Source organism: Aspergillus neoniger (assembly GCF_003184625.1).
Source record: "Aspergillus neoniger CBS 115656 unplaced genomic scaffold BO87scaffold_56, whole genome shotgun sequence".
In the NCBI taxonomy this organism is placed as follows: Eukaryota; Fungi; Ascomycota; class Eurotiomycetes; order Eurotiales; family Aspergillaceae; genus Aspergillus; species Aspergillus neoniger.
The window spans coordinates 21,024-48,615 of NW_020291184.1; the positions used below are offsets into that span (position 1 = coordinate 21,024).

A 27,592-nucleotide genomic window follows, 5' to 3' on the forward strand; every position below is an offset into this window, starting at 1 on the left:
GGGGGGGGGGGGGGGCTGCTTCGTTGGCATTGGCGTCAGAACACAAATGCAAAGGTACTAGATAGTAGAAGGCATACCGAGGATTTCCACCACAGAAGGGCCGGAGCCGATATGTATAAGAAGGTGCCTGGTCGTCTTCTTCTCTTTTAGCGACCAAAAAGACCTCATCATCGAACAATGATGCCAAATGCAGGACAATACATTGCCTGGAGGCTATGGCCTCAGTGCAATCGCACCATAACAACCATTATTGTGCGCAGCAGACAACTTGATGATGTCAAGATAGTCGTAATTGGCCGGCAGTCCATCAGGCACAGTCTCCCGGCCTGGAAACCAGAGCATACAGTATGTATCCCTGACTGACTTATTCCATTCAAACCACCCATTCCTCACGAATCAAGCGATACCCCTTACACATTTAGAAATTCACTGGCTCGTCCGATGAGCCGTACGAGGCCAACACGGTCTCTGTGGCAGTGTCAGGGCAGGGTTCGATTCCCCGACTGATAGATGTCTTGATCACCACCAGCCTTTTCCTCCCAATTGTCACAAATCGCGTATTATACAGCGACCCTTTCGGTGATCGCGAGATTTTTGTCGAGTTTGTTGCAGAACAAGACGTGAGTAACTACGCTCTCCGGCTAATCATGAACGCTGGATGACATTTTTTTTTTTCTCTTTTTCTTTCTTTTGGTTCTATAGCTTTTGTATTTACCAGCCTCTGCCACCAAAGTCGCCGACTTAGGAAACACCGCATACAGTATCCCATGCTCATCTTTAGTGGATGTGCTGATCGATTATTTCTGGCGCTCGTCTGACTGGTCGACAACCACAGAATCAGACGATTTTCCGTATCGTCTGGCCGAAAAAATCTCCAAATCCCCCAATAACATCGTCCTGGTAACCAAGGCACAGAAACTTTTTGGGGCAATTGCACTGGGGCGCGCATACCATAGGAATTGGCGACGGAGTTTGAGATGGTGGAGAAGGAGATTCGATATCAAGTATTAGCTAGTGATATGGGCTGATGAGTATTTCTATTTTGTTTGGTTGCTTTCGTTCATTTTTGGATGGGTGGTAATTTGTGCAGAAGCGACGGATCTTTGATTATTGAATTTGCTTCGTATAATTTGCTCGGCTGGAGTCTTGTTAGTGAAGGGAGCTACAAATTGATGTATTGAGTCTGTTAACTATTCATTTCGTTCAAGAATCCCACGTCCTCTGGGATGGCCTGTCCGACCGGAGGTGTTGGTTGTTTCGGTTCTGGTCTGCTGATGGGAATTTTACCAGTCACATTTTGCGGCATCATGGTTCTGCATTCTGTAAAAGTAAATTGCGAAGCCAAAGGTGAATTGATGAGTTGTCAGCTCTATGTCAGGGATGATCCTAGTAAATGGTAGATGGACGGAGGGGACGAGAGGGTGAAACAAGAACTTTCAATATGCTGCCCGACGAATGGAAGAATGGACAACGATCACCTGACACCGCTGGCATTGTCCGATCCGTGCTGTGTTTAGTTCTTCGTGCAAGGGAATCAGGATGGAGTAGTGTCAATCTCAGATGTGACAGGAACACTTTTTGACCGGACTGGAGCAATGCGGCAAGTAGACAGCATCAAGTTAGTACTGATAAAGTACTAGAAACACTAAGAGCTGTGAGTTAGATGGAATGAGTGGATGGGTGTTGAGAGAATGCCAGAATCCGAGTCTTTAGTACGCTGAAGAAAACAAAGTATATAGTGGTTGACAAGAATACCGAACACTGTCTATCTAGTATGTACACAATATGACAGGCACCATTCTATCTATGCACAGTATGCGATGGTTGGTTTACAAGGACAAGCGCTGATGCGAAAGCATAATGGACGTGTCGACAGTTGCCCCATCAATAAAGTCATTCATGAGAACAATAGTCCTCTCGGCCCGAAGTCTATCCAGAGCATTCTTTCTAATCCAGGGCAAGGTTTGCATGTCAAGCATCCCCTTGGTCGACGTGAGACAAGAGCTAGCCGCTGCTGCAGAGAAGACGCTGTAGACAAGCACTTCCTTGATGGACTGGGAGGTCGCCTGGCATTGCAGGATGGTCAAGTCGGAGTCGGCCTGTCCCTCGGTAGTCATGGACTCAAAACGGTCAATTATCGAGTCGGCGCTCAGTGTTGCGTATGCTTCAGCGGTCCAGCTATCGTACTTGTCGGCTTCGATGACAACAATCAGACGAGTCCCCGTGCGGCGCAAATCCTCAATCGGTTGTTCAAAGCACTCGCGTGTTCCCCATGTGAGCGGGCTACGCACAGCCCTGGCACACGCCTCGTTGAAGAGATCTGAGATCTCGTCCTCTGTGGGCCGCTGGCAGTCTGCCACGATGTTATCCCATCGGATATGGATTGTGACAATCTCCGTTTGGTTCTCGTCGAGGAAGGCGACCTGCTCGCGGAGGAACTCGTCAAAGGCAATACCGGGGATGCACGCATGCTGGAAGTAGAAAGTGTCTCGTAGGGCAGACACTTTCTGAAACATGGGAAGGAGCTTAGCTGGACGAAACTCAAAGTACCGTGCGCCCATGGCCAGCATAGTCGAGACGGTTTTCTTTTGGGTGATGGAGAGGCCGTATACGATATGAGGTAGCTTCTTCATGAGGAAGTGGTCTGGGACGTGATTGACGTGCTCGAGCAGAGGAACAAGCCGACGAACGACTGCCAGCATGTCCGAATCGAGATGCTGAAAGATAGCCTCGCATGCCGTCATCCCATTCATTCCATTGTCGTGCGGCGCAGCCAGCACGAAGCGCGAGAAGGGCTGCTGTGCAGCAGGGGATCCTGGAGGAGCCACACTTCCCATCCACTCCCGATTTTCTCTTGAGCAGATGGTCACATAACACTGATGGCGATCGGTGAGACCAACCTGGCCGTGACCCGCGGCATAGAAGCCATAAGTGATGATGGCGTCCTCTGTCACGATCGGGTGGAAGTCCTGTGTCGCGACCATCGTGCCTCCCTCGATCTTTCCCGTTAGACTGTTAACGTCGTTATGTGCGCCAGCCACCCGTTCTCCATAGCGAAAGACGGTCCATTCGAAGCGACCTGTGAAGTTGCCGAGCCCCTGAATGTGCGACGAGTCGATCTCGAGCTGACGGCTGGTAAAGTTGTGGGCCGCATCATGGAGCACTTCCTGCTGGGGCACAGCAAAGCCGACCTCGTAGCCCGGAACGCCGATGTAACTGTATACAGTGATGCCTTTGCTGGGCATAGTGAGTGGGCGGGTGGTGTTCTCCCGAAGGTGACTGAGGGATGCTCGCCTTGGCGCATTGCCTTTCTGCAACCTGTCCCACTTGGATCGGTACTATTGAACTACTAGCCATATTGGGAAGTTCCCTGTCCCCGGCACATCGTGGGATCATCGGATATGATGATATGCCAGGGTGTCAGAGGTATGATATGTCTCGTGATTATATAGCCTGCTACGTAGTTGCCTCTTAATTTATCGTACCCATTGATTAGAGTGTTGCATATCTATGGCCCTGAGATCCTCACGTTGTTACTCCGATTTCTATTGCCCATGTAGACGGCGCCCCCGTGAATTACGCTATGCGGTTAGTCTTTTGCCCTTTATGGTTTAGCGCTCCAATACCTGTTAAAAAGCCCTGCCCTTTCGACCTCTTGTCAATAGATGTTCATAATCACAGCATCGTACCATAGGCCAATAGCGAAAATGCCGCACATGTGAGAGGTCTCATCTGGCAACCGATGCGAGACTGCAATTGTTAACTACACAGCCCTACGCGCATACCAAGCGGCGAACGACCTAGTCACAAGGACGACTGGTGTGGGCATGCAACACAATAGTCATCAAAGGAAGCAGGAATCGCAGACGATGAACTACAACTTGTTCTCATGGGTGTGAGAGGCGTGATGTCAGAACCCTTTTATATTACATGTGTTTTGTAAGGCATACATACCGGCTGACGGGGCCGGCTGAAGTGCTGATCTCAGTGATCATATTTTGTCAGCCTCAGATGTGTGCTAAATTTAGTTAGTGACTTGATCAAGTTTTTTGAAGGCATGCCGACTTGATTCAGACGAATTACTGAAGTTTTCCCGACACTACGCTTTCATGTAAATGCGAAGCAAATGACCTGCAAATCTCCATCGCCATTGCGATTCTCATTGCTCAATAAATCCGGAGTCTATCTCTTTCAACCAATGTGTCCCCTTCCGCTGGTAAACCTATACTATTGGGGATTTGTCGATTGGGATGGATGTGATCAATATCTTTGCAGCGCTCCTCGCTGATTCGGGGGTTGTGTACATAGCTCTGGGAGTATCAGAGAACCTAGTGTGGAATCTGGGGTTGCGCAGCGCAAATTAAGAGCGAAATTAAGAGAAGATGCTAATAAAATCTTGTTCCTTGGTTAGATCATTCGAAAAAAACCGGGACGCCTGGAAGCCTGGGCACAAGACCCCTGAGATGGTCTTTGAGGCCCACCAAGGAGGCTGCGGAAGTGCGGATGCCGATCTGTACTATCGGATGGCCACCCTCGGCAACCCGAGGGGGCCGGGCCGGCCCCGTGCACACCAAAGGGCACTGGACCTCCGGTGCCCCGGGGGCCCGTGGAGTAGACTCTCTTAACACCCCTTCATATATTAAAATTTAGATTTTGAATACGTATATTACAAACTAAAAGCATCAAGCATGCTAAAAGCGTCCAATGTTTATTACCTGCTAATGTATATCATGGTCACTTTTCATTCCCCCATTATGATCCATCTCAATCAACTGAACAAAACTGGTATTCGCATCGCGATTGTCAGTTCGAATTTTCTTTTGGCTGCTTGGTAGTCCCATGCTGCTGGCCTCCTTTGTTGATCCGAACACAGAGGGGAATAGGCGACCGAGCAAGGATCGCAAAGCGGGTAGGCAGAGACACAAAATGCCCACATCGATTTCAATCACGGACCAGTAGCCGCCAGCAGCCATGTCCCCTGTTGCTAAATTGTTAGAGAATCTGGTTGGTGGAAGAAAGGATGTTTGGGGATATTACATGTTGCGTTCGTGCTTGTTGCGAAGATCTTGAGCATTATAGCGCGGTATATGCCGACACCTGTGATTCTTTTTTTGATTAGTGTTAGTAGTTGAATGGTCCGTCGCCGAAGAAATGAAGGCGAAATGAAAGCAGGAACTCACAAGAACCCCACAGAGAACATGAATGTGACTTGGAGTTTCGTACTGACTGATGCCTGGAGCTTCATCACTTTGGGTATAGGGAGGGCAATAACCCAAGCGTCAAGTACGATATTCAATCCGGCGGCAGTAACCACTAAGGCGTTCGTCTTGACGCAAGAACCGTGGTGCTCTCCATCCCAGCTTGTCCAGTTATAGCTAATAGGCGTGCATTGAAACGCGAAGGCAAATATGAAAGTTAAAGCGTAGCAAACGGAGATGATGCAGGATGCTTTGATAACGCGGCGCATTCGATCACTCGGGAAGATGCGAAGATAGAAGAGGAGGAAACAGATCTTGATGAGGGCGACACATGTGGCGTAGAGAATTTCTTGGATATAAAAAAGCTAATGGAATTGGTCAGCAGGTTATCAATCCCGCGTGTCAATTGGAAACTCGTACGTAGAGAATTCGAGTGATGTTTTTGAACTCGAGGGTCCAGATATCCTTTCCTAGCCCTGCTTCCCCAACTAAACTCGATTGTTAGTAATACCATTGTGTCATTGTGAGAATTTAGGTGACCTACGCAAAATAGAACCAGAATTAACGGGCACGGCACAACACTAGGAGAGTTAAATTTGAAGGGTTCGAACCTCAGAGAAGGAGGGTGCACTCTTACCGCGAGGAAAATAGTTGCCCAGTCATCCAAGCCCATCTCTAACTTCGTGATCACAAGGCGTGTATATAACCTCAATGCGACGAAGAACAGAAAGAATAGACCAACTGCTGGAACCAGTATGCTGATAGAAGTACGGTCTCGAATTGGAGCTCCGCATGTGGTATCTGTGACATTGAGCGTAGCTGCAAAATTGTGTTAAATCATGGGCGACTCGCATCTTCATCTATTATTTATTAGCCACTCACTGAGTCCCTCCTTGACAGTGCAATTTGCCGAAACGCAGACGTTCATCTGCTCCTTGAACTCGACATTCGTACAGATACATGTTTGGTTGGCAAGGGTACAGGATGACTGAGGGACAAGCTCAAGCATGCATTCCTCCTGTAGGCAGTGTCAGTATGATGTTCTGCGAAAGAACAACTCAATTCCTTACAGCGCATGCTGGTAAAGACTGGGCTCCGGCAGATGCCAAGTCAGCCAATAATAATACTACGCAGGCTGAGAATAGAACCCCAAGTCGTAGAATTCGCATTCTGCTGCAATTCTGCACAGCTGATGCTGAGTTCAAATCCAATCAAACATGTGGTAGGAAGGCTCAGACGATTAGCGGCGAAAAGGAAATCCGTGAGTGAAGATGCATGAGCTACAATGAGCCTGTTCGCTTGTTGGAGGGTCTAGTGATTAAGCTAAGCTTTAGGTCTGCCCCTTAAATGAAAGGAAATTTAGGGCGCTTGCCACGACCAAAGCTAACTAGTACAATGTCAGTTAAGTGAGCCATGAAGCATCGAGGCCTCCACCAGTCATTGATCCAGATGCCGCGGGATTTGACTCACGCGGGCCGTCAGAGGTTAAAGTTCTCTAGTCGGCCATCACTTATTGAAAGATATGACCAAGGGTGATTCAAAAGCTGAGAAAGGATGATAAACTTGTCTGAGCCAGCGGTAGAAAAGAATGGTTCATCGCCTCTGTTTCCAAGGCTCTGTTGCCTCCCAAACTGCTGGACAAAACGGACATATTTTTAATAAAAATTTGTAAAACGTTACAACACGTTGAGAGTACAAGAATGAGCAATTTTCGTCCGCAGTTAGCTTCCGTTCAATCAGCTATTATTTTTAGTACAGTAAAATCATCGCAAATTGCTGGTATTACCCATTAATGCGCCGATCAGGCACCTCCTAAGCATCAATAATATTGACATTGGCCTCGCAGATCAGGCTTAGTATCTCCCTGTTCCCACGACTCAGCGAAGGCAAAGGAACCATGAAGAAGCTCCGTAGTATGGAGGGAATTACCGCACGCTGTACTCGTTGGTCTTGACAAGTTTAACTGACAGAGGATTCGATCGGGTATAAATTCATGGCGAGAAGATCATAGAGGGTATTCTGTGTGCCCCTGACGGGTGCGGCCCGTTGCTAACCACTTTGCTTATCAAGTACGTAAACTTCTTTGAAGGATTCGCGCTAAGTGGAGGTTCTCTCTTGTGGAGACACTGGCACAAGCTTTCTGCCACTTGGATATCAGACAATGCTTGTTTAGTTTCAACATGCACGGTAGCTAGTCTCGACTGGTCACTAGTTCACGGAGCAGCGGGAGAACAAAGCCATCTTCATTGGCCTTGGTGTACAAACTAAGCACACTATCTTGGAGCCAGGAAAACAGGTTCAATGAGTCTAGGTGTCTTTACCTTTTAGGCAATTCCAGCCCGTATCATATTCATACGACCCACTCACGGGGGAGAGCAAGGCCGAGAGTTAGCGGCAATGCGAGGTATTTGAGGAGCAAGACGGCAATCTGGAGGTCTTCCTAGTTATGTTTAGCAAATGTCAGCCATCTTCATTGATCTTCTAACACAAAACTCTATATTTGTACAGAATCAGTCATAAGACTCGGGTCCGGCAAAATGGTCGTTTATAGATCACCAGTCACCCCAATTCACGATGCGACGGATTTGTCCATTCCTCAATTCATGACTCAATACAACCCGGAAGATGTAGATGCATCTAAAGCCGTTCATACCGATACATTTTCCGATGAAGCTCTCACATATGGTGGTCTTCGCTCTCAAGCTGCTCGTGCTGCTTGGGGCTTACAGAAGAGGCTGGGCCTACAACCTGGAAACACCTTACTTGCACTTGTTAACAATTCCGTAAGAGATCCATATGCGTCTATCTAGTATTCAGTCTGACTGGAATCGCAGAATGCTTTTGTTCTCCTTGCGCATGCGACGTGGTGGACAGGTGCTATCTTCGCGTAAGTAGATTTCAGGTCGCATAATGGGGAACTAGGGTTAAGCTTCCGATAGGCCTTTGAATACAGCGGCAACGCACCAAGATATATCGCATGTTCTCCAGATCGTGCAACCTACACATGTAGTCACCATCGAGGAGAAGCTTAGCACAGTTCAGGATGCTTTGGCCTCTCTGTCATTGGCTGACATTAAGGTTTTGACTGTTCGTTGCAAGGTGGGAAATCTGCCTCAGTTTCCGGAAGATGTTACTGGCGAAGGAGATTCGCAAACCCTTCCCCCATATGATCTCCAAGGGGAGAACTCCAAGGATGTCCCCAGTACTATCTGCTTTTCCTCTGGAACAACTGGAAAAATGAAGGGTGTGCAACTCTCTCACCACAACCTTGTCATGAACAGCATCATGATGCGTGCCTCCATGCCTGTCAGAGTAAATTCAACTGTTCGCGAAGTCTTTTTCGCACCATGTGAATCCCCCTTCTTCCTGAACTTTTGCCTTTCCAGGTCTACTGATGCATTCAAAATCCAGACTGTCACGTTTATGGTCTGACAATAGCGGTTCTGGCTGGCATGTGGGTTGGAGCCCATTATTGCGGCCTCGCGGCTTTCGACTTGGAATCTTTTTGTCGCAAGTCGAGCGAACTAAAGGTTACAGATCTTCATATTGTGCCCCCAGTAGCACTTGGTCTTGCCGCCTCGCCCATTGCTCAGAAATATAACTTAGACTCCTTGCAGCGTATTGTTATTTCTGCTGCCCCGTTGAAGGTAAAACCTTGAGCTTGATATCTTGTAGCTTGTGTGTGATACTAACTGTATGTTTCCGCTAGAAATCGGTGCAGCAACTTCTCAAAAAGCGTTTTCCACACACCAGTATCTGTCAAGGTAGGTGTCGATACTTCCTGGCTTTGATATCAGTTTCTTAAAGACAAATACAAGGGTATGGACTCACAGAATGTTCCGGGGGAGTGATTCATGAAATCGATGAAGACGAGAAGGCTTTCGGGTGTGTTGGCAAGTTATTTGCAGGAATGTAAGCTCTGTTGATTGACTCCCTCTTTGCAGCCATTATTTTTTTGCTGATGCCATGTTAGGGAAGCTCGTCTTGTTGACCCAAAGACAAACAAGGATGTCCCTCTTGGTGAGGAAGGTGAACTCTGGCTCCGCGGTCCAGTTGTTATGATGTATGAAACTCTGTGAACCGTTCAATCTTGCAAGCATGGACGTGTTTAACCTTTCTACAGGGGCTACGTTAATGACAGTGAAGCAACAAAGCGCACTTTCTCCGATGGCGGATGGATCAAATCAGGGGATATCTTGAAGCTGGACGAGAACCAAAACTTCTGGGTTACTGACCGTCTCAAAGAGGTAAGATTATCCTGTCTTTTCCCATTATTGAGATTTGGAGCTAAAAGATAGTATTTAGATGATCAAATACAAAGGGTGAGTTAAAAATCTTCATAGGCAATATCCAGCCCTTGGCTAACCCGATTTTTCTAGGTTTCAAATCGCACCTTCAGAGCTTGAAGACATGCTTCTCCGTCATCCTAATGTGACCGACGCTGCGGTCTGTGCAGTTTACGACGATGCACAAGCGACGGAAGTTCCCCTCGCATATGTGAGTCTTTCACCAGACACGGTGGAGCTGCCAAGCCCCGAGAAACAGAAAGTCCTTGATGAAATCCGCTCTTGGATGGACGGCCAACTGGCAGGGTATAAGAAGCTCAGAGGAGGTGTTTTCCATCTTCAGACCTTGCCCAAAACACCGACTGGCAAGATTCTTAGGAGACTCTTGCCGGCTAAGTTGAACGAGGCACGAGAGGCTAAGCTTTAGTTGCTTTATTCAGAGGTGCCTGTATCATGCTTCTACTTGAAGCAGCTTTTACTGCTTTTTGTTATCCGTTTTCAATTTGACACTCATGGACGGTTGATGGGTGGTTGATTCTTGACTCGTTGAACAATCCCTTGGAACGGTAATAGTTGTTTGGATGGAAGCAATTGCAAAAAGGAAAGTGCATTATTGAAAGCTAAATCGCTAATTAGTATGCTTCATAGGGTGGAACCATAACATCTAGATGTCTCATACTTGTTTATCTTGCACCTTAACTCCTGACCATTAATGCGTCTGCTTGATCCAGCAGTTTTGGAAGACAGAGCCCAGAGCCAGATTCTCGTATCTTGTTCCTAATTCCAACTTATTCGTTTCGATTATTCTTTCTTCTTGAATTGTCTTTCAGCCTGTTTATCAGCCAGCCAACTACAGACCTCTAAGCCTGTAACTCTAGTGACCCACGGGGAATCGAAACCCTGGCACTTGGATTACTTTACCTTATTCGGATCCAAAGGTGCAGGTGTAATTGAGTGCACATCGCTAATTGTCCTAAGCTCCTCTGCGCATTCCGAGCAAGTTCTATATAGACTAGTCTGCTATACAAACAGTTCTAATATACTACTCCCTTTCTGTATCCGAGCTTCTCGTATGTAATGCCTCAGATAATAAAACCAAGCTACAGTAAATCTTCGCTCTCGAGATATCTGCAGAGTTCAAGGAGAAGCTTACTAAACCAAATACAGGAATCCATACCAGCCTCACTGCACGTATTCCTGAATACATAATATCGAGGTAAGACCCTCCTGGTTACTATAAGTGTAGATATCTGCTCAGTAGAGCTGTCTTTTATAGATTGTTTCCAATATACAGACCCGTATATCTAGCTATATAATCTGGTTTAAACTCACTGGAACAGTACTAGGCATTTGGAAAATTGGTCTAATTAAAACGGCTGAAGGATATTATTCTGATCATATGCGCAATTACTTTACCGCGTCTCTGATCAAGAATAGATGTGAATGAGATACGATCTCCCACTAGCACACGTAACAACATGGTGGAGATAGTGGGCAGAGATGCCATTGTATCTGTCTTCTGTGGCTTGCAACTTTTTCTATGGGTGTGATCTAATGTCGTTTGATGTGCATTGAGCTAGTAGATTTAGATATACTACTCTGTAGCCAGAATTCTCGCTCTGCTCCAGATGACGAAGGGTTTTGTATAGTTATCATAGAAGGGGCTGTATGGATGTATCCCACAGTGGAATGATTGACTGAAAACCCTCGTTCTCGATCAAAAACCGATAGTTCATAAGATTTCGAATTGGAGTAGTAGTAGTCTCATTCCATTGGCAGAATATTCTCCGATTACATATAGAACTAGTTCATGATAGTTCTGTGCTCATTTTCGACCACGAGTATCTTATAACATTTTACTTCCCAGCAAGCAACATTCATTCAGTAAATTTCGAGTCACCACCTCGATCTAGTATAAAAAGTCGTTCTGATAGAGTGAGTGCCAGATCTTCAAGCTCATGACATGCACTACCTTTATCAAGCCAGATCAGAGTCCATGAGGATATTCCAATAAACACGGTTAGTATGAGTTTCTAGACTGAACGGATACTAATGAAGTATTATGAACGTATAATAGCTCAGATTAACTGGTATGCTGCACGTCGCTAATACTCCTGAACCATCTCCACCTGACCGAGACTACATGAGAATAAGTATTGCTTGGCCAGTGACCAGATGATCCGCTTATACAAATCAACTATCAGAACCAAGACTGGGCCCCTTCGCACTGCATTCTAATATTTGTTAGTAATGTTCTACTACTCAGGGGGTGGAATGAAAATGCCGGAACACTGGTGCCTGCTGGGCAAAGCCCTACATGCCAAGGAAGGGAAACTCAAACCCGAGAGCTCCGAGTATTTATATATACTATGTTTGGCTAATTTGAGTCAGGCTCGGCATTGTTAGGCGGGGATGAACGGGGCGAGGCGACTTCTATTCGTTGAGTGTTCAGCCGTTAGATAGAAGGATTACTAGTGAGTAGTTGACATGGATTAGTGTCAGTGTTCCTACTATTAGGTGGATGGAGCGCTATTTAGTTCCCCTATCGATTATCTTGTAGCATGTAAGGGTCTAGGGAAGCAGACTAGATATTCTTTTGTTGGTCTTTCAAGTCAAATCCAGACCAGAATATGTTATACTCGCACGAGTGCTCAGGCATAGTCAATGTCGAGATATTCGTACTACCCAAGTAACTGCCATAGCGTGTATCTTCGTCGCCGATTACGTGCTACTTTAAGGATATTTCACGCTGTGTTTCACACCGAAGCCTCGGAAGGCAGATAGCCAAACAACCATCACAAATTGCGCAATACTCGATGGTGGTTCACCGAGGTGCAGCTTGTCTTGGCTAGACGGCAGCCAGCACGGAATCACTAAAGGCATGATGGCTCGATTTGAGGAATGTCAGTTCCAGTTTCAACGGGACATAAAACCTGATCTGGTGACCCTGATGGAAAAATTTGTTTACCCTTGCCTAGAAAAACGGTATTGATGAGGATGATCCCTAGAACCAAGCGATACACGTCATATTTGGCAGCAGTAGCGGATATATCTATCAAATTGTCCAAGGGGCATGAGGTAGGTAGATAGAAAGAATACTAGGGAGTCAAATAGGATCTCAGGGAGGGACAAAAGGTGGAGACACATTGGTAATGATAGCAAGAAAATCAGGAAATAGTGTGGATTGTACGCAGCAGACTCGGTGAGAAAGGGAACACGGGAATTGCAAACAAGACCTAAATGAGGTTGTGAAGGACCGACAGGGATGGAGTTCACGGCTTAGGCTTTAAGGCACTGGAGGATCTGGCCGTTTGGGCGCCTTATCAATGGGGCAGGGAACGGTTGCCAATAACCAACAAGCCGATCACGTTGACCAACCATTGGTCCATCCCGCTGGAACGGGGTTATGCGGGAGTGGGCCTCCAACTGGGGGAATTGATAAGTGCGGGAATGTTGTTCACTCCGTCGGTAGTTGGGATCTCTTGTGGATGCTATTGAAGACTACTACTACGTACTACTTTTTGACCACCGGTAGTATTGTCTCTCTCCCCCTTCAGACAGGGTGTTCCCGGAGGTTCCTGAGGGTTTCTCAAACCAAAACAATCATTTCCCCCCGTGCTTTGTTGATCAATCATCCGCCAATACAAACCAGCCGAATGGGTCAGATGCCACAAAGGAGGTCGTTATCTATCGAGCAGGTTATCTCGAGGTGTCTTATCGAGCGACCGTCTATCTCCGGAGTACGGAGTAAAATGCACTCTAATCTCTAGTAGTTCCCTCGGATCGGCCTAGAGGCCTCCATTAGTGGAATTCCCAGATCGCGGACCCCACCGGGGCACCAAAATCAATAGTACTAGCCTCGCCGCAATCAAGGACACTTCAGTGTGAATAGTCGCCTATGCAAGGTTGTCGAATCTTCGAACCTTCTAAGGGGAATTGGTCCTGTTTCCTCACTCGGAAAGGAAAAAAAAAAAAAAAAAAAAAAAAGCAAAATCTCGTCTCTTCGAGGTCACAGATCAACTTCGGGATTAGCTTTCAGATGTAAGCCACAGTTCCCAATTTGGGTTGACCCGTTCCGAGTTCTATTTCCACGGTCTCATATACAATATTTGTTTGTCGGATCAATCCAGGTGTCTGTCGCTGCAATTGTTGAGCGAGGGAATTGAGAGAAAGCTATCCAGCCAGCCATATTCCGTGCAGGGCGGTAGTCTGCATTCCGAGTTCCCCGAAGGCGCCTGTGGATGGTGATTTGTTCCGCGTCCACCGTGCTGTGCAAGGGCTTCCTCCTAGAAGAGTGCGCAAGCACGTCACATGCGAACCAGTGTCAATAGTCGCCCATGTGCCAAGGGGGACTTTCCAGTCATTGGAATTGTCTGAACCTCTGACCTGGTCTGTATCATTTCTACTGGATCAATAAGGTGATTCAGTCAGAATGCTTCAGCACCGGATGTGGTATGCCGGACTATCAGACGCAGGGTGTTTCATCCACGGGACCATCGGGGCATGAGTTTGGGAATGACCTAGGTCACTTTTACTTCGAATCTGGTCAAGGAGGGAAGGATCCGATAAATGACCGGGGCTTCTCACCCTTTGGACGACGAGAAATGCCATTGTCACTGTTGATTTTACGTATCAGTTACTCGGATCTGTAAGTCGCCATTGGCTCAAATAATGTTCTCATGGGGGTACTATGAACAACTCGGTGACTTGGGCTCGAACAGAGTTCCAGTGCCTTGGACTTGGCTTCGGGGAGGATCATCAGTGGCTGAGAGTTCTAGAAAGAGGGTTCTTTGTGTGAAAGTCGGTACTAAATAGACAGATGGACAAACAGACTCCATTTCTGGACTAGTGGTACAGCAAACATATTTGGGTGAGGCAGAACAAGAGTCCACTCTTCTACTACCTCCTGTAGTGTACTATCTATCTTCTCCGTATCTATCTACTGCATAGAAAAGGGTAAAATAGGGAGGAAGATTTGACTTTCCCCAAATTTGCTCGAACGGGGGAGAGGCTCCACCCAAAGGCGGTGACGAGGATCCGCGTCATTTCTTCCGCGGTGAGCCAAACTGCTTCTTCTTCCTTTAGTTCCTTCTTCTTCCCTTTCCACTAGAACCATCTTGCTGCCTGCTATTTGGGGGAAAAAAAAAAGGATACTACTGCTGCTACTACTGCCGGTTGACGGAATGTAAGATACTTCCTGCTTACTTACTGAAGAAACTATTATTCTTTCCCCGAGAGTTTGTGCTCTCTCTTTCTCTGTTCTCCTCCCTGCTTGGTTTCCCTCTGCTATACCCTATCAATTGCCGGGAATACTACGATCCTCACTGCCCACACCCCCAACCCAAAGCTACTAGTACCGCTGCTCACCACGCACTAGTTCCAGCCTCCGTTCCCCGATCATCCTTACCAACCACGATAACACCTCGAATTTAACCTGTCTTGTCTAAGCCTTCTGGAGAGGTTCTCAGCTCCCCTGCTCTTTCCATCCCCCCCCACGGCCCTGCAACTAATTCCCAGCCTGTAAGATGCCCTTGCCCCGGAACGTGGCTGATGTTCCCTGATCTTCTCGGTTGTCCCGGTTTTCTGAGTTTCTATTGCCAGTGACGCCAGATCCGCCTCTGCCCTTTTACTATTTCCGCCTTCCTCGGTGAAACAACCACCCAACCCGTAACCTTCAGCCGAACAACGCTTCTTCCTTCTCGGCTCCTTTCGACCCTGTTCTCCTTCCTGCAGCTCCGACCAATGTCCTCCCCATGTCAAGGCCTCCATCTGCGACTGAGAATACCTGGTCAGGACCCCTGGTGACACCTGCCGCGTCTGCCCAACATGATTGCTCCGACGGGCCTGAACTCCTTCACGACAAGCAGCAGCGCCACCACGACGCTCGGAGCCAGCTCATCCACGACGATGTCGTTCAGCAAGTTCCCTCCCCATCCCGCGCTGAATCCCCCACGGCTCGTCAATGGGCCACGCCTGTTTCGACCTTTACTCTAAAAAGGCCTACTACCGTCCCCGTGGAACGGCTCTCCCGCCCAGACCGATCGCATAGCCCTCAGCTGTCCGAGAGAGATAGCATTTTTGCAACCCATTACCTCCCTTCTGATACCGAATCCGCCGTCACACCGCAAATTGCGCCCGTGCAAGATGTGCACAATGAGCCGCCCGCTAGCCTGATACCTCCCCTCGAAGATGTTTCTTCCACTCCTTCTCCGATTTCCCCTCACAAGGTCCTCCCTCCCCGTCCTACTCACGTCGGCCCTTCCCACATGGAAGTTGACGTTCGCAGGAAGCATTCATTAGGCTCTCCCTCGTTGCTTCCATCGGCAGTCCCGCATTCTACCCCCCTCCTGCCGGTGGACTCTGATGCGACCTTGGGGAAGCGTTCCCAGTTGCCAAGACGGGGTTCGCATACATCAGTGTGGGAGAGCCTGCAACATCTTCGCAAATTTGCGCCGGACGATGCTGCGACGAAGTCTGCCATTGCGGAGGATCCATCGCCTCATCGCAGTCTTCTTTCCGCTTCTCTAAACGATGCTTCCTTGGCGACGTCCCATGCCGCAACACGCTCTCCTACTAAAAAATCTCCGGCTACCAACATCGAAGTCATTTCTCAGCCATGGTCCGGGCAACAAATTCAGGACGGCGCACGTGCGATGAAACCCGAGCGAAGCTCGAGTCGGGGCCGCCGGGCCAGAGTAGAGCAGTCTATCGAAGCAAATCTGGCCAATGCGGAGCCGACCTCTCATGTGCGCAGCCGCAAGTCAAGCCATTACTTGGGCCTGTTCAAAGAGAACACCACATCACCCGATCGTAAACGCAAGGAAGAGCGCGCGGGTCGACTCGATGAGCTGCCAGAACCACACGACAAGCAGCAATTGACGGCTCATTCAGAACCTCGCTACTCCGGCGAACGCCGTGACTCGAATTTGCATATCCCGCCCGTGTCTGAGGATACGGGGTTGACAGGTTCCAAGAGCCTTACACATCTTTCTATTGCTGACGCTCCCCCGTTCACGCCAGGCGCCGAAAGCGAAACTGGACCGCATATGCCAACGGACAATGTGGTTAAATCCCAGCCTAGGGCCTTACCTCGCAGTTTGCTCGAGGAGATTCGCAACTTCCATCTCACTCCCGGGGGAGGTCATGGCACCTCGTTTTCACGGAGCATCCCAACCCAATATGCGGAGAGAAACCGAGATTACTTCTCCAAGGCACCCGAATTGCATGACCATGTCGAGTCACGTCTTTCTCCATCGGACGCGAGCAGAGAGCAACGCCGTGGTTCGGGGCAGTTCGAGGAAGAGGAAGATGAGCAAATTTCGTCTGCTGTCTATTTCCCACACGAGCGCGTCACTCTCTCTGAGGAAGTCGATCAGGTTCAACCTTTTACAGATGGCCAAGATAGCGTGGAACCCGTTGATATCTCGACAGCGCAGAGTAGTCACGTTTTGGTGCCAAAGAGACAAGTCGTTCCTGAGGAGCAAGAAGCTAATCATGTGGACATATCCCTTCGATCTAAGAAAGATAGTAGAATCCTACACGGCGACCTGCAAGGCAGGCAGGATGCTCCCATAGACAAACTTAATGAAGAGTCTCTTCGTTCCATACCCGAGCGCCCTGCTGAATATTCAACAGAGTCCGAACCCGCGTCTGCCGACGAGAGCGGCATGTCTGTTCGTGATGAAGAGTCCAGCGTGACGGATGAGGCTGAGGTGACGCCGACGGCCACCCCGACTCAGCGCTCCCGTCTGACCCGTCCGCGTCACAAGCATGAACCGGCTGGACCGCTTGGGGCTGTGGAGTTGAAGCCTTATCGCCATCAGGTTGGGGGTCATACAACCGTTTTTCGGTTTTCCCGTCGCGCTGTTTGCAAGCAACTCAACAACCGGGAAAACGAGTTTTATGAGCGCATCGAGCGCAGGCATCCTGAGATGCTGATGTTTCTGCCTAGGTACGTATGGCGGTGAAGCAGTTTGCCTGCAGGGCTGGTTCAATCAGATTTTGTCTAACTTGTCCTCCAGATACATTGGCGTTCTGAATGTCACCTTTTCAAAAACTCCCAAGCGATCCAAGACCCCAGCGAGCCACACGGAACGCCCTGATAGTAGCAATGCGATACATTCTACTAACAATGCGGACAATGATGGAGTGACAGCAGCAGATGCCCGCAGCCCTACAAAGAATGACGCCGAACCGCAACGCATCTTCAGCCAGAAGCAGGTGACCGGCATAATTCCCCAAGTCATTCTCGAGAACAATCGTCATATAATCCCAGCCGATCTTTTCTCCCGCGGCCAGCGCCCAAGGACTGCTGACGGATCCTTATCAGCTAATAGGCGCTTCCCCGGGGATTTCGGGCAGTTGCGAGACGAAGAGGCTCAGAGCTGCCTTTTGGATGGGTCACAGACCCTGAAGAAAAAGCAATGGGGTGCCACCACTGTGAACAGGAAGCTGCAAGAGCAAGTTCTGCGTGAAGTCTTCAGTCCACCTGCCGTGCACCATCACCGTCGCCATGCTCGAGGCCATCTCAATTTACCGAGGACGTCATCAGATGGCATTGAAATCCGGCGGAGGGCCAATTTATCGGAAGACCATACGGCCAGCAGCCGCAGGACTATACCTGAAGAACCTGACTCCACACAGTCCGGGGCAATCGATATCAATAGGCAGACAAGTGACGGACCGGGTCTGTCATCTTCAGCATCGACAGCACTGGATGCGGGCCACAATCGTCTCGAGAAAGTGCGGACCGAAGAGTCTCCCCAACGTTCCAGCTCGTTATCCAGGACTCGGCAGGTGAGGCGGCGCCGATCTGGGAGCGGGTTGCAAAGACGAGGAAGCATGACTTCTGGGCAGCCGGGAGGCGATCTGCTGTTTTTTGATGATGAAGGTTACGGGGGTGATAAGGAAGATGGGATATTCTCAATGGAGGGCGATAATCCGGCCCCTCCACCATCCCATCATACCACGAATTCTTCAATCCCAGTAGCCCCCAAAGTTCCAGGAGCGGACTCTGTGCAGCTTGATGGCCGCGTGGGTAACAATGTCCTCTCCCGGTCTCCAGTCCGACCCAGCACCAATAATGTCGATGATGCGCAACTTCCTTCTAACCCCAAAGAGGCCCAGACCAGGAAAGACGATCGAGTGCAATTCTTTCTCTTGCTGGAAGATCTTACTGCGGGCATGAACAAACCATGTGTTTTGGACCTCAAGATGGGGACTCGCCAGTATGGAATCGAGGCCAATGAGAAGAAACGCAAGTCACAGAGACGCAAGTGCCAGTCAACGACGTCCCAGCAATTAGGCGTTCGTCTATGCGGCATGCAATCGTGGAATGTTAAAAAGCAAGAGTACTCCTTTGAGGACAAATACTTTGGACGAGACTTGAAATCGGGGCGCGAATTCCAGGATGCTCTTACTCGCTTTCTCTACGATGGTGCAAGTTACAGAAGTGTGGCGAAAAAGATACCCGCCATTCTCGAAAAGCTGGCCAAGCTGGAAAACATGATTCGGAAGCTCAAGCGCTATCGCTTGTATGCCAGCAGTCTTCTGATTCTTTACGATGGAGACCCCCATAATCTCGACAAATCATCTCAAAACAATGGCCCCTCCGGGTCGGCCAATATGCGAGACACTCTACAACGCCAGGTTTCAGATGATGGGTACTCGGACGTGCAGTTGAAGATAGTTGATTTCGCTAATTGCGTTACGGGCGAGGATGAAATATCGCCTGATGCTCCCTGCCCTCCACAGCATCCAGATGATATTGATCGTGGCTATCTTCGGGGCCTACGAACCCTTAGGATGTACTTCCAGCGCATCTTGAAACAGATCACCGAAGATGATTACGTTGAAAGAGGTGAAGGGGAAGCGATTGCGCTTGGCTCCCAGCACGCCAACCGCGATGATTCATCTCAGCGCTATTGGGACGAAAATGTACTGGAGACTGACCCTGGCGAGGTTAGCTTCTAGATCCGGGTTCCTTCAATCTCTGACGGTCGGAACTCAGTGCGCCTTTGTATTCTGCTTTATCCCTGCCTTCACTCCTTTTCGATCCTCGGGCTTTCGAGCCGGAGGGACCGGGGTTGCTTTGTCCCTAATGTCCACATGGCAAGTTCTTCTTGCATTCACGGGATGTGGCATCAAACTTGCATACCAACCAAACACAGCTGGCTTTGGCCCTTCCCATCTCGCGGTGCCATCGCTATACCCACGCTGAATAATTTTAACCGATTACGATGACGGGGGTAGATGGGTGACATTACAACTTGTTTTTCGGCAACATACATTACGATATTGACGAACGATCATGGCATGATGCTCACCACAGACACCTTACTATCCGTGCCGGGCGCATAATAGAAGGTCTCTGCTTGGGGGCCACTACATTCTCATGGCGTGTATGAAACTGATTTTCTTTTTTTTTTTTTATTTGGCCTGGCCCCCGCAAGGGTGCGCCGGTATTGCTTCCTTTCAAGCTTTTTATTCTTTCTCGGACATGTGTTACTGATTATACCTCCTGGGGACTGGTCCGATACCCGGGGACTTTTTAATCCGTGCTTTTCCCAGCTTCTTTCCACAGAGTGTTGTTCGGTAGTTGTGTTTGTGTGTACATACCTATAGGCGCTGAGCTTAGACCGGGGACAGGAGAATTGAATATCTATAATGGTTAATAAGAGTTCAGCCGTAGACTGCAAAGTCAAACCAGCATAACGATGCTATAGTATATGTGTGCTGCCCAAGGCCTTCAGGCATCAAGCCACGTGATAGCGGCGATAAGCGGTGTGGTTATCGCCTCACGGCTTATTATCTAATCGCAGCTTGGCTCATCGCCTCGTCAGTCACTCAGTCAGCAGCCCATCTCCGCATTCCCTTCTCCTCACGCTTCTCAGGGGCTTGCTGGTTCCCAGTTTCGATATCTGGGAGGTCCTATTTGATGTGTTGAAGGCCTATGGTACTTCTGTCTCTCCCTTATACTCGCGTTGATTCATCTTTCTGGTTTGCTGCCTTCTGATTTCCGTTTGCGGAGGACTAGTTTGCGGAGAACTCACAGGCAGGCCCATCTTGCCAGGCACACTGTTATCTTTCCCCTGGTCGGACCCGAAACACGTTACCCAGGCAGCTATTGCCCGTTTCATGCCCTCGAAGGATTTATAATCTGTGAAAAGTCGTCCTCATCCAGATCGCGCTATCACTATTCAAAAAGGGAGACACTATGACGCCATCCCGTGATAAGCAAGACCCAGCTATCGACAAGCGGGACTTTGATGCTCATCGCCCGTTACTAGATGATGCAGATGCTGAGGCGGATGAGCAGCAGCGAGGACACCTACGGTCACGGGCAGGGTCATGTTTATCGGCCACCAACAATGACGATGGTCTCCTGAATGATGTTGTCGACGAGATCTTAGAAAGGGATAGAAAGAAGATGGCCAGGGAAGTGGTGCGGGTTAGCAGTTTTGCTTGGGGAGTTATCAGCTGGTAAGATCTCTTGTGCGTGATAGGATGCGCTGATCGCATCCTCGTTGGACAACTGGCTAATTGGAATTGTGGTCATCAGTCTTGGAGCTGGTAGCATTACCGCATTCTCGCTATACGGACCCCTGTTACTCACTCGCCTCCACTACACTCAACTCCGTGTCAATGCAGTTGCGATCGCCGCAGAAGTCTCGATGTACCTACCTGTTCCGCTTTTTGGATATCTCTGCGATCGGTACAGCCCATCTCCGCTGGCTTTATTCTCTGGTTTCGTGTTTGGGGCTGGCTACCTGCTGGCTGCACTGGCCTTTAAGAGTGGACCGCCTCCTGATGCAGGTGGCGAGGGCTGGCCGTTTTGGGTGATGATCGTGGCTTTCATTGCCATTGGCGTTGCTACAAGTTGTATGTACTTGGCTGCGGTCGCAACATGCGCCAAGAACTTTGGCAGGGGTAAGCATAAGGGTATTATGCTTGCTGTTCCTATCGCCGGGTTTGGCCTTAGTGGCATGTGGCAGAGCCAGGTGGGAACGTACTTCCTGTGTGACCGACTTGAGGATGGTGCTCGTGGCGATGTCAACGTGTACAAATACTTCTTATTCCTCGCGATCCTGTTGTTCTGCATTGGTGTGATTGGCACCTTTGCTCTGAGGATCGTGGATGAGAACGAAGACAAGTACATCGACGAGGCAGTAGAGGAGTTGGAGCGCAGTGGCCTTCTTGAAGAGAGCGAATTCTTCCGGCCCAGGAATGAAGTTAGGGCTGCTTATGGAACGTTTTCGCAGGCCGACGACGGCACCGGATCCGATGGGGACCAAACTCTCACACTCTCAGAAGAGGAGCGAGAAGCAGCAAGACTTGAGAAGGAAAGGGAGGAGGAAGAGCGTCGGAAGAAGAACTGGCTGCTGAACTATGAGACGAGGATCTTCCTCCAGGACAAGTCAATGTGGTGGCTTGCGATTGGCTTCTTCCTGGTCACTGGACCAGGAGAGGCTTATATCAATAACGTATGTTGCGTCCAATATACTGAGTTGTCTTAAGCTGACCGAGTCGCTCTCTAGCTGGGCACTATTGTCCAATCCCTGACTCCCGTATCAAATATTACAAACGCCTCGTCACCTGCAGGCCTACCATCAACCCATGTCAGCACCATCGCGCTGACCTCCACCATTGCCCGACTTCTCACCGGCTCGCTCTCCGATCTTTTCGCCCCGCCAGCAACCCATCTCTTCCCCGGTCCTTTAGAAAGTAGTCGCCCTGCCTCCATCGCATCGGCGACCAACCGCACCACCTTCACCCGCCTTGCATTCCTCCTCCCCTCCGCCTTCCTTCTCTCCATCGGCTACCTCCTTCTCTCCTCCCCCATCCCCCTTCAATACCCCGGCTTTACCCACCTCACCACGGCCCTGATCGGTCTCGGCTACGGCAGCGCCTTCTCACTCGTTCCCATTATCATCTCTGTCGTCTGGGGCGTCGAGAACTTCGCCACCAACTGGGGTATCGTTGCAATGGTTCCAGCCGCTGGAGCAGCCGTCTGGGGATTAGTGTATTCGCAAGGATACCAGGACGCCATGGACGACGGAAACGGCACGAATGACGGCCAATGTCATGGCTGGAGGTGCTTTGGGTTCTGGGCCGTGGGATGTACGGTAAGCGTCTGGATAGCCATTGGGGCTTGGTTGATTGCGTGGAGGTATTGGAGACGGCGAGGCGTTGTTGTTTGATTCTTATAGAAACTGTCTTTCCCTCGAATAACCACGGTTTTGGGTATATTTGAAGCTATGTTGGTGTTTCGCGTTATATTAGCCGCTCGCTGCATTTTCTTTCTCCTTTCTTTTTTTTACGTGCCTCATTTGGAGCGGAGCAACTTACCCCCTAGAGGGTAGTATTGGTTTTCACATCCGCTTATTGATGGTCCATGCTGCTTATTGCTATTTTAGCGGGACGGGGTCTCGGGTAATTCGTTAAACCACACCATACCATATTTACACGCGTTTATCGGGGTTACTAGAATGTCGTTTCATCATCTATCTATCTATACTATAAATGCATTGCAGAGCATGCATGGCTTTGAGCTGGAATTGATTGAATGAGTGTTCCTATTGGTTTAGTCTATCAATCAATAACAGGCATCGTGCACTTCATTACGTCAAAGATCGCTTCATTCTTGAACTCTATACTAAGCTCAGTGTGAATGTACTGGCTGATCTATCGATCCTGGCGTGGTGAGATAATGCAAACCATATAATACATCAAGTAGTTGACAGAACAAGAGATGTTCTTTCATGGTGGAGAAAACAACATCTTCAGGGTATTCAGAGACAAGACTAGATGTACCGAATAATGAATGTTTACATAGTGATATAGTTTTTTGTAATATAATACCCTCACTCATGATTGCCCCCGCAATGATGTCGATATAGCAGAGAGAAAAGAGAGGATATGCAAAAGAAAAGGTTCTTTCTATTATCTTAAGTGTATCATATATTGCGTTCATTCGATACTCCACTTGATACAATTAACGTAGCGTGCTAGCTCTCCATCATGTCGTACGAGGCTGCGGATTATGGTCAGTTTTGGGTGCAACGCGAGAAAGTAGGGATTCTTTGTGAGTTAGTACGTACGTACGCTTAAGACAATATATAACAGTTTTGCAAGACTGTTCTTGGTGGTGTTTTGTCTGTCATGCGGGTTCATTGATGCTGAAATAACACGGTAGGGTGGTGTGGACACTGTTGACGTGGAATGGATGTGAGATATAGTAGAGCTTGTCCTCCATGATCTCCCATATTGCCTGTTGGATGGTCGTTCGTACTTGATTATTGATGGGTATAGTCTCTCAATAGTGTATGTGGAAAGATGCATAGGATAGGAACTAGCATGCACGGGTGAACGACGTGGGATGTAGTGTGGATGGAATGCAAGGGTGAAGCTGAGAGTACATAGGGATTGTTCTCCTCAGATGACTCCAGGCTTTCTTCTCGTGACTGATTGTACGGCAAAGCAGGGTTGTAGACATTTTGCCCAGATTATACCTCGCAATTCTCGTTTGAGCCTTGAGTATAGCTTTTTCTCGTTCATTAGGGTTTTTGGTGGATTTAAGTCGGTGCATCTGGTCTGATGGGACGGAGAGGAGGCTTGGATTGGATTCAAAAGTGGGGCAGCTTTGAAGTAATGCTCAAAGAGGGCGTGGGCTTCATTGAGTCAGTCGAATCGAGGATGGTATATCGTCCATGGGTTGATCGATACTCTCCAGATCGTCTCCACATCAATTGGGAGTTCAATCCGGCGGGTTTCAAGCATCGGGGTCCTCAAAAGACCCAGGAAAACAGATACCAGATTATTGATTGTCAGACTCTGCTTCCATTCATTAACAGACTTCAGACGCAGCATATCCAATCAATATCCTCGGGGTTCTGCCGATGTTCTGGAAACATAATCTTATACTCTTTATAATGCCACTGCCTTTGATCTTGGCTTTCGGGGGCATCACGTCTGTAGATTTCGATCATTTTACGACTGTCTTTCGGATCTCTTCTGACGTAGTTTTGCGACTTTTTCCATCACTGATATCAGACACACTAGAAGAGGTATGGAGAAGCCCTGTAAAAGGCCCACCACGGCTGGTTGTCTTCATTGTCATAGAATTGAATTGCACGGATCATCTCATCCATCCATCCAACGAGCATATACACCGCATGGGCATTGACCACGAACGGACAAATTGGCTGTAGCTAGTCATGCTTTCGATGTATATTGCTTCGGTCATCGAATGAGTCTTCTGAGTCAGGCCAATTGATAGGAAGTGAACCCGTAATATCTTGAAATACCAGCATTAAAGAAGTGATGTTCAGTGGGTACATGTGGTGTATCAGGCGGTTCTCTTCAGGATCCTCTTTATCCACGAGCATCGTCCTCGTTCACCGCATCACTCATGACTGTGAATGAGGTGCTCCAAGTGACAAGACTGTATCGCCAGTGTCCGTTTTCGAGCCCGGCCCCTCTCGCACCAAAGCAAGCTGTCGAACGAGTGGTGATGCAGTCACATTTGTGTGAGTTGTTCATACCGTGTGCAGTCCATTGTGACTGCAGTGGTCTTTCGATGGTAAAGTAGCCCCATGATCCGATTCGATTCGGGCATCTCCGTATCCTACTCGCGTTATGGTGCAGCTCATGTATATCCAGCCATCTATCAGCTTCGAGACAGAATCATTAGCAAGGATGGCCTCAATGCAGAACAACGTCATTAAGGACGGACTAACTCCACTCGGTATCCTTCCCAGGTTACCAGCATCCATAGAATACATCCCATCACGTGTGGCAGAAAGAACCACGACCAGAATCCATAAGAGACGGATTACCACTGACTTCATCAGCAGTTGATCCCGAGTTTACCCCTTTGCGTGCAGAGCCGAATCGCCGTATTCCTCATACGACATTTGACAGCCCCGTCGTGTGACAGTCTCCACCCCATTGTTTTCAGGATGAACCCACGTCCATGAGCATATGTTCTTCGGGCTGGTCAATATCGACTGAAACAGAGGACATAGTTGGTCTTTGTTCTCTCTAATGTGATTGTGAGGGGACATGGATGCAACTGAGTAGGAAGGTGAGGAGGCATTCTCAGAGGTCCATTGAGTAGGGTGAGTCAGAAAGTAGAACGAAATACGCTGAAGGAATGAAGAATGTAGGTAGGAGTGAGAATGGAAGAATAGAGGACATGAGAAGTGAGAGACACTATATATTGGGTATACTGGGTTAGTATATAAGGAGAGAGAGATGAATATAGATGAAAGTGATGAAAGAAGGGTACTCTGCAGATAGGAAGACGGTAGGAAAAGGATGAAGAGGAAGAGAAGGGAGGGAGGGAGGGAAATAAGTAGTCGGAGGAGGGGAATGCTGACAACATGTGACATGGAGGTATCTCGAGTACAAGATGCAGAGTGGTCCAGGATGAGGTGAAACGCGGGAAGTAGGAAGAGAGATGGATTGGCTAGACCTCCCGTATCCAGAGGGTTATGAGGACTTGAGTTGTACAACCACCCAGGGATTATCATTCAAAATTAGGTATCCATACAGATAGATAAAAAGTACAGTTCAGGCAGCAGCTGAAGTAGGTAGTAGTACAACAAACATTGCTGATACATCAAGTGACAGTGTTACCAATTTGGAACCTTTCAGAAGTAATCATGGAGGGCAGTAGTGTGAGACCACCTTAACGCTTCACCCATTCGCTGTCCTCTTCCAGCCACGCTTCAAAGCTCTTCAGGCCAGGATGCGTCTTCCTTAGACCTTGAATATCAGCCCCATAGCCGTGATCGTAGAACCAGTTGAACATAATCCGCAGATCAGCGACCATCCACATCAATAAGTAACAAACCACCCGGTAGGTGGTTGGCATCGTCTCCCCCGTCTTCGCCTTGAACTTCTTCTGCATTTGTTCAAATGTCAGGTCATCTCCGGCGAGAGAGATACACTGATTCTTGTAATTTTGTGGCTCGAGGAGAGCCTTGGCTGCAAACACCCCGATATCGCTGACCGCAACACACTGCAGCGGTTTGCCCTGCAGGTAGGCATCCCAGGCCGTGGCAATCACCTTGCCTATGAAGCTGGGGACAAGGTTTTCGAAAAAGAACACCGGACGGAGGACAGTCCAGGTCATGGAATCATCCTTGGTTTGCTCAAACAGGTGGTGTTCGATGTGATGTTTGCTGATGAAATGAGGAATATTGGTTGGGTTATCGGTGGAGGCATCACCACCGCGATCGACGGAGCTGTAGATGAAGTGTCTGACGTCTTGCTTGATGGATTCATCGATCAAGGCTTTCCCTTGGATTTCTTCTTTGTCTACATTTTGACCTTTTGCCATAGGATTCTGTCATGCGTTAATTATTCCTGCAAGTAAGTGAAAGTAAAGGTACATTGCTGAATACTACCTGAACACTAAAGACACCAGCAATGGGCCGAGTGGCGAGTTTCTTCGCGTTTTCGAAGATCTCGGACGGATGATCAAGGTCGCCCTGAACTAGCTTAATTTTGGGAGACTTGCTGGCAAGCTTCTGCGATGTTCCTGACTGCGGGTTGCGGGTCACGGCGAGGATCTCAACGTCTGCATCGCGCGCCAGCAGAGCATTGATGACCGCACCACCTTGGTTGCCAGTGGCTCCAGTGATGAGTAGAGCGGTAGCCATGATTGTTAGGATGAATCAGAGTAATTATTCACAGCGTTCAATCATCCAGGGGTAGGATACTAGACAATAGCTGAAGACAGCATTCTATGGCGATGCGCATTAAGGCCGGTCGATCTCCCGAATCTGTCATGTTGAGGTCACTGGGTGGCCGCACCCGGAAATGCCTTGCGCACCTGACTAATAAGGCCACCAATAACTAATTACTAAGTAGAAAAGTCTGAACAATTGGCTGGTTGCAATGTTCTGAGTCATGATAGGGTCACTCAGTTTCTTTTCCCTTCTTCTCCTTCTTCACCCATTCTTGGGTCCGACTGAGAACTACACAAAAGCCAGTCCAATCCGGCAATGAGGGCCAGTTACGCAAGGCTGCAGGAAAAACCGTAACATTACCATACCGCCCCACCTGCAAGACAGAAAGGGGAAAAAAAGAAAAGAAAATAAA

The 27,592-nt window shown here is 48.6% G+C and overlaps 7 protein-coding genes across 7 annotated transcripts; 4 read left to right on the forward strand and 3 right to left on the reverse strand.

Annotated features, from left to right (window-relative positions):
• Positions 1-1,715: 1,715 nt before the first annotated feature.
• On the reverse strand, positions 1,716-3,390 carry BO87DRAFT_380890 (phosphatidylinositol-specific phospholipase C domain-containing protein). Its single transcript, XM_025624397.1, has one exon. The coding sequence runs from the start codon at positions 3,243-3,245 to the stop codon at positions 1,830-1,832; it is 1,416 nt and encodes a 471-aa protein (XP_025474421.1). The 5' UTR covers positions 3,246-3,390; the 3' UTR covers positions 1,716-1,829.
• A 1,287-nt stretch (positions 3,391-4,677) lies between these two features.
• On the reverse strand, positions 4,678-6,322 carry BO87DRAFT_345590 (CFEM domain-containing protein). Its single transcript, XM_025620863.1, has 8 exons — positions 6,269-6,322; positions 6,081-6,216; positions 5,836-6,017; positions 5,743-5,779; positions 5,619-5,686; positions 5,181-5,563; positions 5,038-5,105; positions 4,678-4,978 (listed from the first exon to the last, which is right to left on the reverse strand). The coding sequence occupies exons 2-8, from the start codon at positions 6,205-6,207 to the stop codon at positions 4,719-4,721; spliced, it is 1,125 nt and encodes a 374-aa protein (XP_025474422.1). The 5' UTR covers positions 6,208-6,216; positions 6,269-6,322; the 3' UTR covers positions 4,678-4,718.
• Positions 6,323-7,801: 1,479 nt separating this feature from the next.
• On the forward strand, positions 7,802-10,030 carry BO87DRAFT_345594 (amp dependent CoA ligase; the record flags this gene model as incomplete). Its single annotated transcript, XM_025620864.1, has 10 exons — positions 7,802-7,981; positions 8,033-8,085; positions 8,138-8,547; positions 8,610-8,845; positions 8,908-8,962; positions 9,017-9,110; positions 9,172-9,261; positions 9,322-9,445; positions 9,504-9,520; positions 9,578-10,030. The coding sequence occupies 10 exons, from the start codon at positions 7,802-7,804 to the stop codon at positions 9,909-9,911; spliced, it is 1,593 nt and encodes a 530-aa protein (XP_025474423.1). The 3' UTR covers positions 9,912-10,030.
• A 5,207-nt stretch (positions 10,031-15,237) lies between these two features.
• Positions 15,238-19,456, forward strand: BO87DRAFT_430978 (inositol polyphosphate kinase KCS1; the record flags this gene model as incomplete). Its single annotated transcript, XM_025627569.1, has 2 exons — positions 15,238-17,435; positions 17,506-19,456. The coding sequence occupies 2 exons, from the start codon at positions 15,238-15,240 to the stop codon at positions 19,454-19,456; spliced, it is 4,149 nt and encodes a 1,382-aa protein (XP_025474424.1).
• Positions 19,457-20,213: 757 nt separating this feature from the next.
• On the forward strand, positions 20,214-20,585 carry BO87DRAFT_449792 (uncharacterized protein; the record flags this gene model as incomplete). The annotated part of the gene is made up of 1 exon (XM_025628376.1): positions 20,214-20,585. A coding segment is annotated over one exon (216 nt), but the record flags the coding sequence as incomplete, so codon positions are not given.
• On the forward strand, positions 20,341-23,034 carry BO87DRAFT_369883 (MFS transporter). The gene is made up of 3 exons (XM_025622005.1): positions 20,341-20,965; positions 21,045-21,966; positions 22,021-23,034. Exons 1-3 carry the CDS (start codon positions 20,700-20,702, stop codon positions 22,681-22,683), a joined length of 1,851 nt encoding a protein of 616 aa, XP_025474426.1. The 5' UTR covers positions 20,341-20,699; the 3' UTR covers positions 22,684-23,034.
• Positions 23,035-26,003: 2,969 nt separating this feature from the next.
• Positions 26,004-27,562, reverse strand: BO87DRAFT_380896 (NmrA-like family protein). The gene is made up of 2 exons (XM_025624398.1): positions 26,896-27,562; positions 26,004-26,834 (listed from the first exon to the last, which is right to left on the reverse strand). The coding sequence occupies exons 1-2, from the start codon at positions 27,148-27,150 to the stop codon at positions 26,175-26,177; spliced, it is 915 nt and encodes a 304-aa protein (XP_025474427.1). The 5' UTR covers positions 27,151-27,562; the 3' UTR covers positions 26,004-26,174.
• Between the last annotated feature and the right edge of the window lie 30 nt (positions 27,563-27,592).

What these genes read in the sequence shown, in the direction of transcription:
- BO87DRAFT_380890 (XM_025624397.1), bottom strand. Translation starts at nt 3,245, where the DNA reads ATGCCCAGCAAAGGCATCACTGTATACAGTTACATCGGCGTTCCGGGC.
- BO87DRAFT_345590 (XM_025620863.1), bottom strand. Translation starts at nt 6,207, where the DNA reads ATGCTTGAGCTTGTCCCTCAGTCATCCTGTACCCTTGCCAACCAAACA. An exon ending in CACTGTCAAGGAGGGACTCA is followed by an intron (nt 6,018 to 6,080) that starts GTGAGTGGCTAA and finishes ACAATTTTGCAG; the next exon opens with CTACGCTCAATGTCACAGAT. An exon ending in ACATCACTCGAATTCTCTAC is followed by an intron (nt 5,564 to 5,618) that starts GTACGAGTTTCC and finishes CAATTCCATTAG; the next exon opens with CTTTTTTATATCCAAGAAAT.
- BO87DRAFT_369883 (XM_025622005.1), top strand. Translation starts at nt 20,700, where the DNA reads ATGACGCCATCCCGTGATAAGCAAGACCCAGCTATCGACAAGCGGGAC. An exon ending in GCTTGGGGAGTTATCAGCTG is followed by an intron (nt 20,966 to 21,044) that starts GTAAGATCTCTT and finishes TGTGGTCATCAG; the next exon opens with TCTTGGAGCTGGTAGCATTA. An exon ending in GAGAGGCTTATATCAATAAC is followed by an intron (nt 21,967 to 22,020) that starts GTATGTTGCGTC and finishes GTCGCTCTCTAG; the next exon opens with CTGGGCACTATTGTCCAATC.
- BO87DRAFT_380896 (XM_025624398.1), bottom strand. Translation starts at nt 27,150, where the DNA reads ATGGCTACCGCTCTACTCATCACTGGAGCCACTGGCAACCAAGGTGGT. An exon ending in CTGGTGTCTTTAGTGTTCAG is followed by an intron (nt 26,835 to 26,895) that starts GTAGTATTCAGC and finishes AACGCATGACAG; the next exon opens with AATCCTATGGCAAAAGGTCA.